This window comes from Copadichromis virginalis, linkage group LG6, assembly GCF_057382275.1.
Source record: "Copadichromis virginalis isolate Kocher_CV1m ecotype Utaka linkage group LG6, C_Virginalis_male_GT1.1, whole genome shotgun sequence".
Taxonomy (NCBI): domain Eukaryota; kingdom Metazoa; phylum Chordata; class Actinopteri; order Cichliformes; family Cichlidae; genus Copadichromis; species Copadichromis virginalis.
In genome coordinates, this window is record NC_140623.1 from 9420187 (window position 1) to 9433881 (window position 13695).

Genomic DNA, 13695 nt, shown 5'->3' on the forward strand with positions numbered 1-13695 from the left:
GTAACGTGAGTATTTGTAATTTATTACTTCCACCCTGACAGTAAATGACCATAAATTAACTGTAATTACACTGTGGTGAGCTCCATTCCTATAGTTCTATCACGTGCACCTGTACACGTTGACAACCGTAACCATGGCCGCCGAGGGTATATAAATGCTGCACAAGGTTCCAAACGTCCGTTTACACTTGCTCGTGGACTTGTTTCGACCTGCTCCAACCTCAGCCTGTGGAAAGCTAAGTTTTGCAAACCATTTTACTAAAAGCGGATATAACTTGAACGCATAACAAGTACTTCATCTGTGGATCGTTTGTACTTGTTTTTGTTTTTCAAGTTTGAAGATGGCTCGCCGTGGACCCGGACTCCCCGACTGTCACCTGGACTTCGCTGCAGGTACGTTTGAAAATTTCTTTAAATGTAAATTACTGTAATAATTTAACAAGTTCCAGTGTGAATATCAAGTTTTAACGTGATCAAATATGTGTATTCAAGATTGTTTCCCGTAAATTGTTTGTATGTTTTAAATTTTCCGGGAGAGGTGTAGAAATTATTAACGACTGATGTATGAATATGAAAAAAAGGTGTTACTTTGATTTGAAGGCTTCAAATTTGACACTTTTCTTTAAAATGAAATGGTTAAAAATAGCTTAATGGACTAAAATTTGTAAAATGCCCAAAAATCAGTTTCTGTGGTAACGGCATCTTCAAGATGTCATGGCCTCAGAACACGCAGGCGTAAACACACAGATCCAGGTCCCCTCCTGACATCCTTTTCTTCTCCGGATCAAAGGCTTTATTGACATAAACTATATTTTTTCTCTGCTGCAAAACACAAAGATAAAAAAATACAAATAAAATAATATCAAAAGAATATGAAAACAGTAGTAATAATGGCATTAAGACCTATCTTCTGTTACGGTAATGCTTTTAACCTTATTAGATAGCAGAGAGAGATATTGTACACAGGGATATTTACACAGGGATAGCATGTTTACCACAGATTAGATGTATCTGTCCTTATGGCAGATACAGTCCTTGTGCACATTTCTAAAAATGTGGATTCTGAGTTAAGAGTTTCTGTTTGTTTGTTTGTTTGTTTGTTTGCTTGTTTGTTTGTTTGTTTTTCACTTGACCATCATTTTCAGACATACCTGCAGAGCTTTGTGTGTGCAATTCTTGCCAACTCTTGCCAAGAAGGTTGTGTTTTTATTTAAAAAAAAAAAAAAAAAAAATATATATATATATATATATATATATATATATATATATATATATATATATATATATATATATATATATATATATATATATATTTAGGACATGCAATTGGTACATGTGGTCTAAATGTTACATTATGGTTTGCATCCACATATTTAACCTATGAGCTTTTTTCAAAATGTGTGACATCGTGAATTGTAAATAAAACAGGAGAATGAGCTGCATGGTTAGTTATAAATGTACTGTAGTATATTTATATAATAAGTTACTCATGTCCGGCTATTTACAAATCAATACCTATTATCCATTACCTATTCCAACATAGTGTTTGCATAAAGGCTTACAAGGAACAAATAAAACAAATTGAATGTACACAAAATACAGTGTCATATATAGTGTCAATATAGTGTCACCTTAAAAGTACACAGAGTGAGCTGCCTTGGTGGAGGTTTGGTGGTCTTCTATTAAAAAACTTCACTTAAAGATTGAACAAGTAGAAGTGTCATTCAGTCTGACATAAAATGCTTTTCTCTCATCCTCTGCTCAAACTAACAGATGTAGGTCTGTTGCTTTAACACTGGGTGTCTATTACATTCCTAATGTTATTTTAAAAATTGTTTCCTCACAGGGCGTCTTGACTATGTGGTTGAACGCCCTGCAGAAGAAGGCCTTCCTGAAGTCATCAGGATCCTGGATGACAGTCTCCAGAGCACCACCTCTTCTGGTGAAGCTCAGGACACTGATACCCAGCGTATCAGCGAAGGTGAGTATGGTGAGTATTTTATCCCTCTCTCACCCTCACCCTCTTCTGATGAAGCACCAGATGCTGATGTCGGTGAACAGCAAGGTGAGTATGGTGAGTACCCCCCCTACCTACCTGTAGACGATGAAGAGTTTAGTGAACAGACTGACAATTCATCTGACTGGAACGACTCAGAAGAGTGGGGGGATTGGCTTAGCGATGACTCTGGGTATGACACCATGGATGAGAGAGATGATTCCCCTCTCATCCGGGAGCACCCTCCAGAGCCGTTTTGGCACGATTGGCAACGTCCTATTGCTCCAGGTGCTGCCCCCATCCCCATGCCGCCTTTCGGCCAGGCCAATGCCCCACTCTTCCCTCGAGTTGTTGCCCCAGTTGGTGATCCGCCAGCTGCTCCTCCCTCAGCTGCTCCCTCAGCTGCTCCCTCTGCTGCTCCCTCTGCTGCTCCCTCAGCTGCTCCTCCCTCAGCTGCTCCCTCTGCTGCTCCTTCCTCAGCTGCTCCCTCTGCTGCTTCTTCCTCAGCTGCTCCTTCCTCAGTTGCTCTCTCTGCTGCTCCCTCTGCTGCTCCTTCCTCAGCTGCTCCCTCTGCTGCTCCTTCTTCAGCTGCTCCCTCTGCTGCTCCTTCCTCAGCTGCTCCCTCTGCTGCTCCTTCTTCAGCTGCTCCCTCTGCTGCTTCTTCCTCAGCTGCTCCCTCTGCTGCTTCTTCCTCAGCTGCTCTCTCTGCTGCTTCTTCCTCAGCTGCTCCTCCCTCAGCTGCTCCCTCTGCTGCTTCTTCCTCAGCTGATCTCTCTGCTGCTCCTTCCTCAGAAAAGAGAAGCAGAGAAGACATCTGCACCGAAGAGGTAAGTGCAAAGAGGTGCAAGGTGAGTGACCAGTTTGATGCCCCTTCAACATCCTCAGGTAGTTTTGGAGTCAGACGTTTCTGGGAGAGGCCTTTTAGCCTTTCCATGGATGACAGTGACTCTGATTAGTTTATGTTAGAATGTGTTTTTAAACTTTGTTTTTACAGATATAAGAACATGTGACTCGCACATGTGAAATGTATTGCTTTTTTTGTTGATATGTGACATTAATATTAATATTACATTGTGAATTAAAGGTAGTTTTTTAGTTGTTATTACTTCCAGTTACGTCCAAGATGGAGCAAACACCCCACCCAGAAGACAGCCTTACCCCAACCAACCCGATGAGAAGGATGGATGACCAAGTGAAAAACGGGAGAGTGGTGCTGTGTTCCAACTATGTAAGTTATCACCTCACATTGACAACAAACTGTATTGAAGACAAAATTCTTCCAATAGTTGGTATAAATCATCATCCTATGTCAGCAGCACTGTAGGTTTAGCTTTATTTATATTTTTCATGTGTATACGTTGGGTTTAAAATTGCTTTTTAACAACATACTGCAGCTACCAACAATGAAAATGCTGTTTTGTGTTAAAATGACGTCTTTCTTGTGTTATTACTTTGCAGGGCAGCTGAGAGTGGACAGAGCTGCACAGAGGACCAAAGATCCACTCTCAGCACTTCATACCTGACTGGCCACAGCACCAACCCTCCTCACCCAGGGTGAGGAGGGTCCTGACCCCGCCTGCACAGAGGGAGTTGTGAACATGCACTTCTGTGTCGGTGGGTTTAGGATCCTCCTCACACTCACACTGATGAAGACTGTCACTGGAAGATGTCTCCATTGCATCAGCAGGACGTAAGCATTTGTAAAATATTACAGTTTGTGATGTTTTGTACATATTTTTATTGCATCATTTAAAACTATGAGATATAAAATAAACCAATTTTCATAACATTTTCTGTGTATTTAGTTGTTTTCTTAATAAGTTATTTGGAACATCATTGCAACCTGTCAGCTTTTTATTGAGGATTTAGAAAGTTGCTGGTGGCCCGAGTGTGTAGAGTGGGGTGTTGTTTTTGTCACATGGTGAAAGTGACCTCATGGGGAGCAAAGAGAACAACTGAACAATTTGGGGATTCACAGACTTTCGTAATCGCTAAAAACAATTAATAAAAATTGTTCTGTGTGAACTAAAAGCTCAAATATAAACCATCCTGACACTGACACAAATGATCTGCTGTTTATAAGCAGGACAGTGTTTTCATGAGCCTGGATGAAGCTAATTTGCATGAGTTTAACCTGCTGGTCAAAAACTTGCATGACTCTGATATCACTCTAACTTTCTTCTGTTTATTTATTCATTTTTGCTAACTGTAGTAGATTAATATGTTCACCAACTGATTGTTGGCCTGAATGTTTGAATGTTTGCAGTTTCAGGTCCTACTGATCAGTTTTAAGTATTGTAGAAAGTGAGCAGCAATTGAATCAAGTCCTGGGATGAAATGGGACAAAGGGGTAATGTGACAGCCACATTAGTTCCCTTCCCTCGTTTAACAATGTGTAAGCAGACTGCTTTAACCTGCAATTTACTGCATGTTGTTAGGCTGCATGGTACAACCACAGTCTGCTAACCACCCGTGGTGATCGAAGGTTTTGAGGTCTTGCTTGAGCTACTGATGAAGTTTTATCAAAGCTTGTTAAGTTTCCCAACCACATTTTATCCTGATGGTCCAAGGCTTAAATCTTTATGCTCACAGACGTACTTCTGTAATTAATCAGTGACCGATTTATTACTTTAAGTTACAGTGTGAGGGGCATTAATGAACATAAATCAGATTTAACTGGATTATGTGTTTAGGTCAAGAGACACAGACCTTCATCTTTAAGAGGCTCTTCTTGAATATCTAATCACGATGTTTGCCATGCAAGTACACTGGACGGTTGTTTTTAACAGAATCATTTGAAGATTCTGATGAAATGAAGTATTGTTTCAATGAGTTGTGGCACCATTCTTGCTTTAGCAGTGAAAGGAGTCAGGTAGGGCTCCATCAGGAAGAGGGCCCCAGAGGTCCTATCCCCCCGCCCACTTCCCTGGGGCTTGAACATCAGTGGATTTCCACTTAAGCAAAGCCTCATCAAGTTCCTGCAAACAGCACCATACACACACTATCATGTACAGAGTGTGGATGCTGTGTCTAAGACCACGATCATTGTGTTCCCACCATCTGGTGCAAGCTTCATCTGTTTCACTGTGTTCTCCTAAAGGCCAAGACAGCAGGACAGTGAACTCAATCTCACTTATAGGTGCCAGAAATCAGTGGATGTGAGATTAATGGTGGTAATCAGGTTATGCATTTGTTGTCTTCTCAGCAGGTGGGAAACATCTCTCTTTATTTGTTTATGTACATGTGTATCAGAAATCTATTTTCCTGTACAGCTCAGGTTTAAGGCACAATGTTGATCTAATCTAATGAAGATCAGTGAAAATACTGACATTAGTGACGTTAACCCTTGACTAAGAGTTTCTTAGTCAATTGTTAATGGGAAACACATTTCCACACCACCATCTTCTAAGCTGTGATGCTACATGTGCAGCAGCAAACGTCCAAATAGTACCGATCAGAAGGTTGGAGGTTCGATCGCAGCCTGATCTGATCTGTATCTCAAAGTATCCTTGGACACGATACTGAACCCCAAACTGCTCTTTCATGTGTCCATCAGAGTATGAATGTTAGATAGAAAGAACTTAGGTACAGAAAAGTGCTTGTATGAATGGGTGAATGAGGTGTATAAAGTACTTTGAGTGCTTGAGTAGAAAAGTGCTATTTAAGAACAAGGATGTGCAAGAATTTGCTAGACACGCTCTTCTTTTTCCAAAACTAAAAATGTTATTTCAAATTTGGCAGCCTGTGTGTCAAAGAGACTGAAGAGTAACTAAAGGGCAAAGTCCAGGAATACAGCCAAACTCAGGAGATCAGTTAGGAGCACAACTGAGCAAAGGTGATTCAAAAAAATGGAGAGAAACTCTGCCATGCAGTGCCATGCTGAGCAGACTGGTTTACAGCCACAAGAGAGACTCAGCGTTCACAGATCATAAAATCTTCAGGGAGCAAAGCTCTCAGAGAAGCTATAATGCAATCCACAGATAGAATACAGTCAATAAGCTCCAAGTGAAATGTTAAACAGTGCATGGATAGCTTTTTGTTCAGCTTTTTCTTCGTATCCTTTTTCCCCCTTTCTAAAGTCTCTTCAGAGGCTTTGCAATTTGTCAAACAGCAGCTGGTAAAAAGGCTTTTGCAGTGAGGCAGGGAGCCTGTTCAAACCAGATTATGCTTGATTTGATGACTGCAGAGAACTTGGGGCTGACAGCTCAGATTAGGATCGGTTCTCCCTTGAAAAGGCATTAGTGTGTTCTGTCATGGCAGGATTTCTGTTCAATGTGCAGGTAGATTGAAATCAAAGGGCACCAAAGACACCCAAACCTGAGGGATCATTACGTGACACCCAAAGCATCTGAGCAGTCTTATTCCTTCATCTGTACCAAATTACTCAGATTCACAGACGTCGTGCACAGCAGACCTGCAATACAACGATGAATAACAGGAGTTACGCCTGCGTTTGACAGGTCAAAATGTCACAGGGAGCAGTTCAGTTAAGTTTCATTCCCCTCCAGAAATCACTTCATGCATGATTATCAGGAACCTTTGAGTAATGACAGCACTTAAGTGAGTGTTTCCTTACCATGTTCCACTTTGTCACCAAGTTTTAGGATGAGAATGTTTTTTTTCTACTTTTTTTTTTTTTTATATCGTTGTTATTATTTCTGTTGTAATTTGTGTTTGTTTTTTGTTTGTTTGTTCAGTTTTTCAGCCTTGTTGCATTTTTTTCTATTTCCGTTGTGTTTTATTCAACTTCTGTTACATTTTGCAGGATTTTGCAGCTTTTTCTATTGACAGGTGTTTTCTTCAGGGCCACCATATTATCATTATCTTTAAAACTGCATTTGAAACTTAATGCTGAGTTTTTACTTTCTGCAGTTGAAGTTATCTAAAGAAACTGTGTGTGGGTGCAGCTGAAAAAACGTCTTTTGGCAAATAAAACAGAAATTCTGAAATCCTCTACTGCTTATATCAAAGAGAATAAAAGAAACCAAAGCTAAACTCTAAAAGATTATTTATTTCAGCTTGTTTACAGTTATCCACACCTCACAGCTTTTTATGGGTTGATAGTTTTCCTGATCCAATCTGCATACTCAGGATCACAGAGGTCCATGAAGGCAGCCGGTGCTCTGCATACAAAGTCTGGATCTCCCACAAAAGAAGAGACACCATAAATCCTGCCATTATGAACCACTCCTCCACCAGAGTCTCCCTGCAAGACAGAAATACAGTTTCCCAGGTTTATAAAATCTTTCTGTATTTTGAATGTTTAATAAATGCAGCTGTGAGCTGAGGGATCATGCAAACTCACTCGACATATATCTTTCCCAGGACTTTGTCCACAGAACCAGTGCTGATAGCTCCTGACTCTGTGGACCTCGGGGAATTATTTCTGTAAAATATCATTGAGCTCTGTACAGCTGACAACCTCAGTCTCTGCACAGTGAAGAGAGGGTGATTCACCAGGTTCTAGAAAAAAGGGACAATTAGTTCAGCTTAAAGCACTTTTTAAAAAATGATGCAGATTTGTATTTTATGCAGAAATGCAGCAGAAAGAAATAAAATGGTCTGAGCTCACAGGAAAAGCTTGTTTTTACTTTGAACACATTAGAAATGAAGCAAAATACAATTTCAGTACAAATATCTGCAACATCTCTTTACTAATAAAGTAACAGTTTGGATGGTTTGTTTTCTTTTTTCTTAATACAACAAATTTGTTAAAAATCATCTTACTCCTTTTCTCATTAGCTAGTCCAGTGGTGGCACCATAACCTGCGACCTCAACTCTGGAATGGCACAAGAAGTGTTTGGACGCTTTTCTCTCCTTTTTTTTGTCAGTTACATACAAATACATATATTGATTGTTTTGCACATTAACTTTGAAATGTTGCCCTGAGGCCTGTACTATGAAGCAGGATCTCATCTCTCCAGGTAACTTCAGAGTTCTATATGAAGGATTTTGACTTCTTACCAGAGAAAATTGTAAGAGTAACCCTGACCTGCTGTTATATTAGTTATGTCCTTTATAGAGTTTTAGTCACCACTTTATCATCACGCACCACACCTGGCTAGCATGCTTGCACTGTGCTTGCTCAGCGCATTGGGACACCATTCAAGCTCACTGCAGCACATGCTACTTCCTGTTTTAAAGGGCCTTGTAGCAGCCCTTGTTACATGCGTGGGCACGGAGCGTGAAGCAGAAAGCACAGCTTAAAAGAGAAGTTGATATACCCGGCGGCGTGACACTGACTGGTGTTTTACGTTTTCTCAAGCCAGCTAACGCAAAGTAAGCCAAGCCTTGTTGAATTTTCTTTGTACTATATCCCTCTGGTTAAGTTCAAGCTTAGAGATCATTTGTCCAGAAAAGCAGCATCACCATTCCTGGAAGATCCCTTGAAACTTTCAACTTTAGACCCTCCTACTGTACTACATGGACAGTGGGAGGGGCTAAAATTCTTCAATAGCATTTTTTCGTAGACATTTTTCAGTTTGCAGCCCATGTTTAAATTCTGTTGTTATATTAAGTTTTATTTTCTCTTAAACTAATAAACAGCAGAAAGTTTGTAGCTGACAGAATAAAAGCTGAAACTGTCTTTCAAACATTAATTAAATGAAATACTTAATTATCCATCCATCAGATTCTCCTGTGTAATGATAGGTCGTGATGTCAGTCAGGATTTTTGCTGTCTTTTTTTTTTTTTTTTTTTTGCCTGTCCCATTTGGTTCTTTAGCCATCAGAATTGTTGTCTGAAGACCAACAAGGATACCCAATGGATTTACTTTGCCAAATGGATCATCGTGGCATTGCCGTATTGGTCCATTTGGTCGATCTTTGTTTTTATTATTTATTATATTTTATTTTCAGATTTTACAGACGGGACAGACATGAGTGAGGGATAGGAAAGGAAGAAAGAAAGAGGAAGGAAAGGAGAAACAGAAGGGGAGAGGGACAGTGAGAAAGGGGGGGGAGAAAAAAAATCTCCTGGATCACCTGTTGAGAGAAAAATAGAAAACAAGCAAAAAAAACAAAGCAACATACTAAACACAACACCATCGCATTAATCTAGCTAAGTGTAAACAGCAGTAAATACTAAATATTCAATGTTGTTGTGCAGCACGCAGGACAGATGTGCTTCGAAGTAGCGGCCAAGAAAGGTGTAATTTGGGTCTACGAGCAGTGAACACCCGTGTACATACCTGTGTGGATCAGCGCGCTTGTATTCCAAAGGTTTCTCCATGTAACGATCTGCTAGGGAGTGTGGGGGGGCCACAGCCCCGTCCTCCAGGGTGTGAAGCGGGTATGGAGGAGGTCAAAACTCCAGACATCCAGAGGCCCCCAGAACACAAGAGACCATGGAAGACCAACAGAGGGGCAGCCGCGCCACTGTTCCAGTAAGAGCTGAGGAGAGTCCCAGATGAGGGTTCACTCAGCAGCCGCGGAGCAGAAGCCAGGGGGAGTTGCAGTGACGCGCCCATGAGCTCCGCCGGCCCCCAGCTGCGCCTGAGTGACCGAGCCCCAGGCCGAGAGGCCGGGGGCACCCCACCTCCGAAGGGGCCCGAGCGAGCCCCAGGCTCCAGGCCCCGATAAGCGGCCACCAAGGAGTGAGCCAGTGTGTACCTGGACACCCACCCCCAGACACAAAGAACCACCAACGCACCGACACCTGAGGGAGTCCGCCACCGGCAGGGGAAGTGGTGGTGGGTGGAGATAGGCCTCCAAATCTTGGAGGGCCTGAGGTGTCCCCAGAGAGGTGGCGTCTGATACCCAACCTGACATATAGACACAGACATACGGGCACACACAGACACAAACATCCATTCCCACCCTCATGCTCTCATGTGCACTTACTCCACACTCAACCAACGTGGAGACAGACATAAAGAGACGCTGTACACACGATCACACTCCCCAAGCGTACTCTACAAACCGGGTCTAGGTACCCTTGCCCCTGGAGGGGGGAACTGCACCCAGACCCAGGTGGTGTTACCCTTTTCCCTGCGGTGGGGAGAGGCAGACCACCCCGACTCCGTAGCAGCAGGGAGGCCCCACACCCCAGACCGCAGTCGGACGGCCAACTTCTCCTAGCCCTCCCGCTCCAGCAGGCCGCAGAGAACGGGGGTGGGAGAAGACTCCAAACCTCCCTCCACCCGCTCATTGTAGTGTTGATGCATGTGTGTTCTAAGGTGCAATTAAAACCCAGGAGGGCATGGAGCTACCTGCCAAGGAGCAGCAGGTAAGCGCATAGTCCCTCCTGATAGTCTTATTGAACAAAGCATCTGAAGTTCTTGCACATTCATATAGTGCTTTTACTACCAATCAATTTTCCACTCACACACACACACACACACACACACACACACAACACTGATTTTTCTGCAGCAGCTGTTACTTTCAGTCTGTATTATGCATTTAAACCCTTCATATTTTTCTAATATTACAGTTTTATCTTCCTTTTTAAAACCTGCACTGCCAGTATAGTTTATCCACATCCATTAGGATTGAAAGCCCTGGTTAACTTGATAACCAGGGCTTTCAATTGATAAGCAGCTTCCTGTGAGTACTTATCCTGATTCCCACTGTTGGGATAAGATAAAGGAAATATATTCTACATATGCTGAACTCACTTCACAGCACAGAGCTCAGGTCAAGAAGAAACTTTAAGAAAAAAAACTTCAAAGCAAGAAACTTTGAGCCACAGGAACATCAAAGTATCATTTGAATCTAAAACTGAAGTTAGCACGACGTATCAGTATCTGTCAGAACACATGAACCTGAAGCAGAAACATCCACAACTCACAGTCAGGTAGTTTTATAGGTTGGATATCAGAGCTGCTAGTAGCTGCAGCAGCATGATGTCATGAACTCTGCCTGTGCTGGTGTCTTTGTCTGTATAGATCTCAGCTTCTGCTGTTATCTGCACTTCTTGTTCCGGACCCCCTTGATGCACACTTAGATTTGCAAACATGGTCCTGCATGTGCACAGCAAACATAAAACATGATTACTGATGGTCACCATATTTTATTTCTCATCTTGTCTGAATGTATTTTACTTTTTACTGAATAGCAAAAACATGGCTACTAGACATTCCTTGGGTTAACAAGTTTTAGTTGCTGCTCTGGTCTCCTCACCCTCCTGGCTTCAGACAGTGAGCTGCAGAATCCAGCGGTCGCTGATCAAAGAGCCTCCACACAAGCTGGAAGGTCCATGTGGATAAACTGCTCTGAGCTGTACATGATACTGTCGCTCACATTCATCACCTCCAATGACTCTCTTTTGCAGAGCGACCTCTGTGTTCGCCGTCACACCTGAAAGAGGAATCCCCCGCCCACCAGGTCACTGCCAGTTTTTCTTTGTACCTGTAAAATATCTGCTCTCAGAAGTAAGGCAGAAACACACAGTGAGGACCAGAGCCATTAAATATAGATACTGTAGCTGAACACTCGCTGATACACAGAGAAAAGAGAAGAGGCACCACACATAGTGTTGCTGCCATTCACTCTCTAATGACTGCATTTCAGTTTGAATATTGGACACTGCATAGTCACATAGTGTCATTATGAAGCTTTATGAACTGCAAAGCTGCAAAGCTCCACACATTTATGCAAAGTTACTTATCGTCTCTTTTTGCTTTTGGCTTTCATAAAGTTACAGAAGGGAAATGAAGGTAAAATATTTCTATAGAGAAAGTGCTTCACAATAATAATCAATAAAAATAAATACAAACATTAAAAGACAATAATAATATCCACTACCTAAAATTAAGCCTGTACAAATAAGTAGAGCTGCTCTTTCAAATATTCAGACCGCAGAGATCAAATGTAATATTAGTGCATTCCATAGATTATCAGCCAACAGCCTTGAAGACACACTTAGTCTCTTTTGGTTTTCAGCCTAGAACGAGGAACCACCAGCAGGTTTCTGTCAGAAGACCTCAGTGACCTGCACCTTATAGATGGAAGCAAATGAAGTTTGATCTCAGCTTCATGCTCTTGTTCTGCTCGTGCTCTGATTTGAATTACATGGTCTACACACTTCACTGTATCTCACTGTCAGTTTGTCAATTTGTGACATTAATTCAGAGGAATGTGGTGTAAACCAATGATTTATAAACCTAAAACAGCTCATGATCACTAACCAATGCTAACTTTGAGAAGCAATGCAGAACATATTGTGCCCTCTGTGTGGCTAATGGAGCTCTTAAGAGTAGAAGAGCAAAACAAAAGAAAAAAAAAACCTCGCTCACGAGTCTGCGACTGCGTGCTGACAGAGAGCGAGTGGGTTACCTCTGTGTGACTTCAAGCTGCAGAGGGTAAGGCTCTGACTGTGGTCTGCATATATGTGCCGAGCAGCAATTCAGAATACCCACCGTGCACAGTTTCTGTGAGGTTTGGCATAACTCGATGCATTGAATCATTTTCATATTATACAGACAGAATTATGCAGTAAGAACCTGCAGTTAAATATAGAAACTGTTGTTGAATACTCACTGATACACAGAGGCAAGAGAAGAGGCAGCAGACACAGTGTTCCTGCCATTCACCCTCTAACAACTGCCTTTCTGTTGAGCAAACACTTTGGCGACAGTGGGAAGGAAAAACTCCCTTTTAACAGGAAGAAACCTCCAGCAGAACCAGGCTCAGGGAGGGGCGGGGCCATCTGCTGGGACCGGTTGGGGTGAGAGAAGGAAGACAGGATAAAGACATGCTGTGGAAGAGAGACAGATTAATAACAAGTATGATTCAGTGCAGAGAGGTCTATTAACACATAGTGAGTGAGAAAGGTGACTGAAGAAGAAATACTCAGTGCATCATGGGAATCCCCCAGCAGCCCACCGCATTGCAGCATAACTAAGGAAGGATTCAGGGTCACCTGGTCCAGCCCTAATTATATATTTTGGAAAGTTTTAAGCCTAATCTTAAAAGTAGAGATAGTGTCTGTCCAAACAGGAAGCTGGTTCCACAGAAGAGGGGCCTGAAAATTGAAGGCTGTCCCTCGTATTCTACTTCTAAATACTCTAGGAACAACAAGTAAGCCTGCAGTGTGAGAGTGAAGTGCTCTAATAGGGTGATATGGTACTACAAGGCTTTTCAGGGAGTTTTTAGGACATCCTGATAATAATGAATTACAGTAGTCCAACCTGGAAGTAATAACTGCAGCTTCACTCTGAGACAGGATATTTCTAATTTTAGAGATGTTGCTCAAATCGAGGAAAGCAGTCTTACATAGTTGTTTAATATGTGCATTGAAGGACATGTCCTTGTCAAAATTCACTCCAAGGTTCCTCACAGTGTTACTGGAGGCCAAGGTAACGCCATCCAGAGTAAGAATCTGGTTAGATGCCATATTTCTAAGATTTTAAGGGCCGAGTACAATAACCTCAGTTTTATCTGAATTTAAAAGCAGAAATTAGAGGTCATCCAGGTCTTTATGGCTTTGAGACATTCATGTAGTTTAACTAATTGGTCTGTGTTATTTGGCTTAGCTAAGCTAAGGTAGCAAATTCCTAAAAATACAGGGAGTGAATACAAGAGAGTGTGCTTCGGATGAAGCAAGTGAAGATTAAACTATGAAATAAGAAGTTATCTATAAGTTTTTAGTTATTTCGGCTATCCAGATAAGCTACACAAAAACACAACCATGTGTTGGAACAGGAAGTGATAGGAGGTGAGAAAAATAACCTTAGGACAGGTGAGATTGGTCAATG

The 13695-nt window shown here is 41.9% G+C and overlaps 1 protein-coding gene and 1 pseudogene across 2 annotated transcripts; one reads left to right on the plus strand and one right to left on the minus strand.

The window, feature by feature from the left end:
• Nucleotides 1-81: 81 nt before the first annotated feature.
• Nucleotides 82-3530, plus strand: LOC146707159 (uncharacterized). 2 transcript variants are annotated; one of them, XR_014920769.1, is made up of 3 exons: nt 82-392; nt 1846-3223; nt 3454-3530. XR_014920769.1 is itself a non-coding variant. In XM_085458492.1 (2 exons), exons 1-2 carry the CDS (start codon nt 341-343, stop codon nt 2949-2951), a joined length of 1158 nt encoding a protein of 385 aa, XP_085314618.1. In that variant the 5' UTR covers nt 82-340; the 3' UTR covers nt 2952-3530. The 2 variants fall into 2 exon arrangements, 1 of the variants encoding a protein (XP_085314618.1); XM_085458492.1 differs by having other exon boundaries at nt 1846-3530.
• A 3425-nt stretch (nt 3531-6955) lies between these two features.
• Nucleotides 6956-13232, minus strand: LOC146707160 (kallikrein-8-like; annotated as a pseudogene).
• Between the last annotated feature and the right edge of the window lie 463 nt (nt 13233-13695).

Excerpts from the sequence above, each read along its gene's own strand:
- LOC146707159 (XM_085458492.1), top strand. The coding sequence starts at position 341 with ATGGCTCGCCGTGGACCCGGACTCCCCGACTGTCACCTGGACTTCGCT. Across the intron at positions 393-1,845 it reads TCACCTGGACTTCGCTGCAG|GGCGTCTTGACTATGTGGTT; the intron begins GTACGTTTGAAA and ends GTTTCCTCACAG.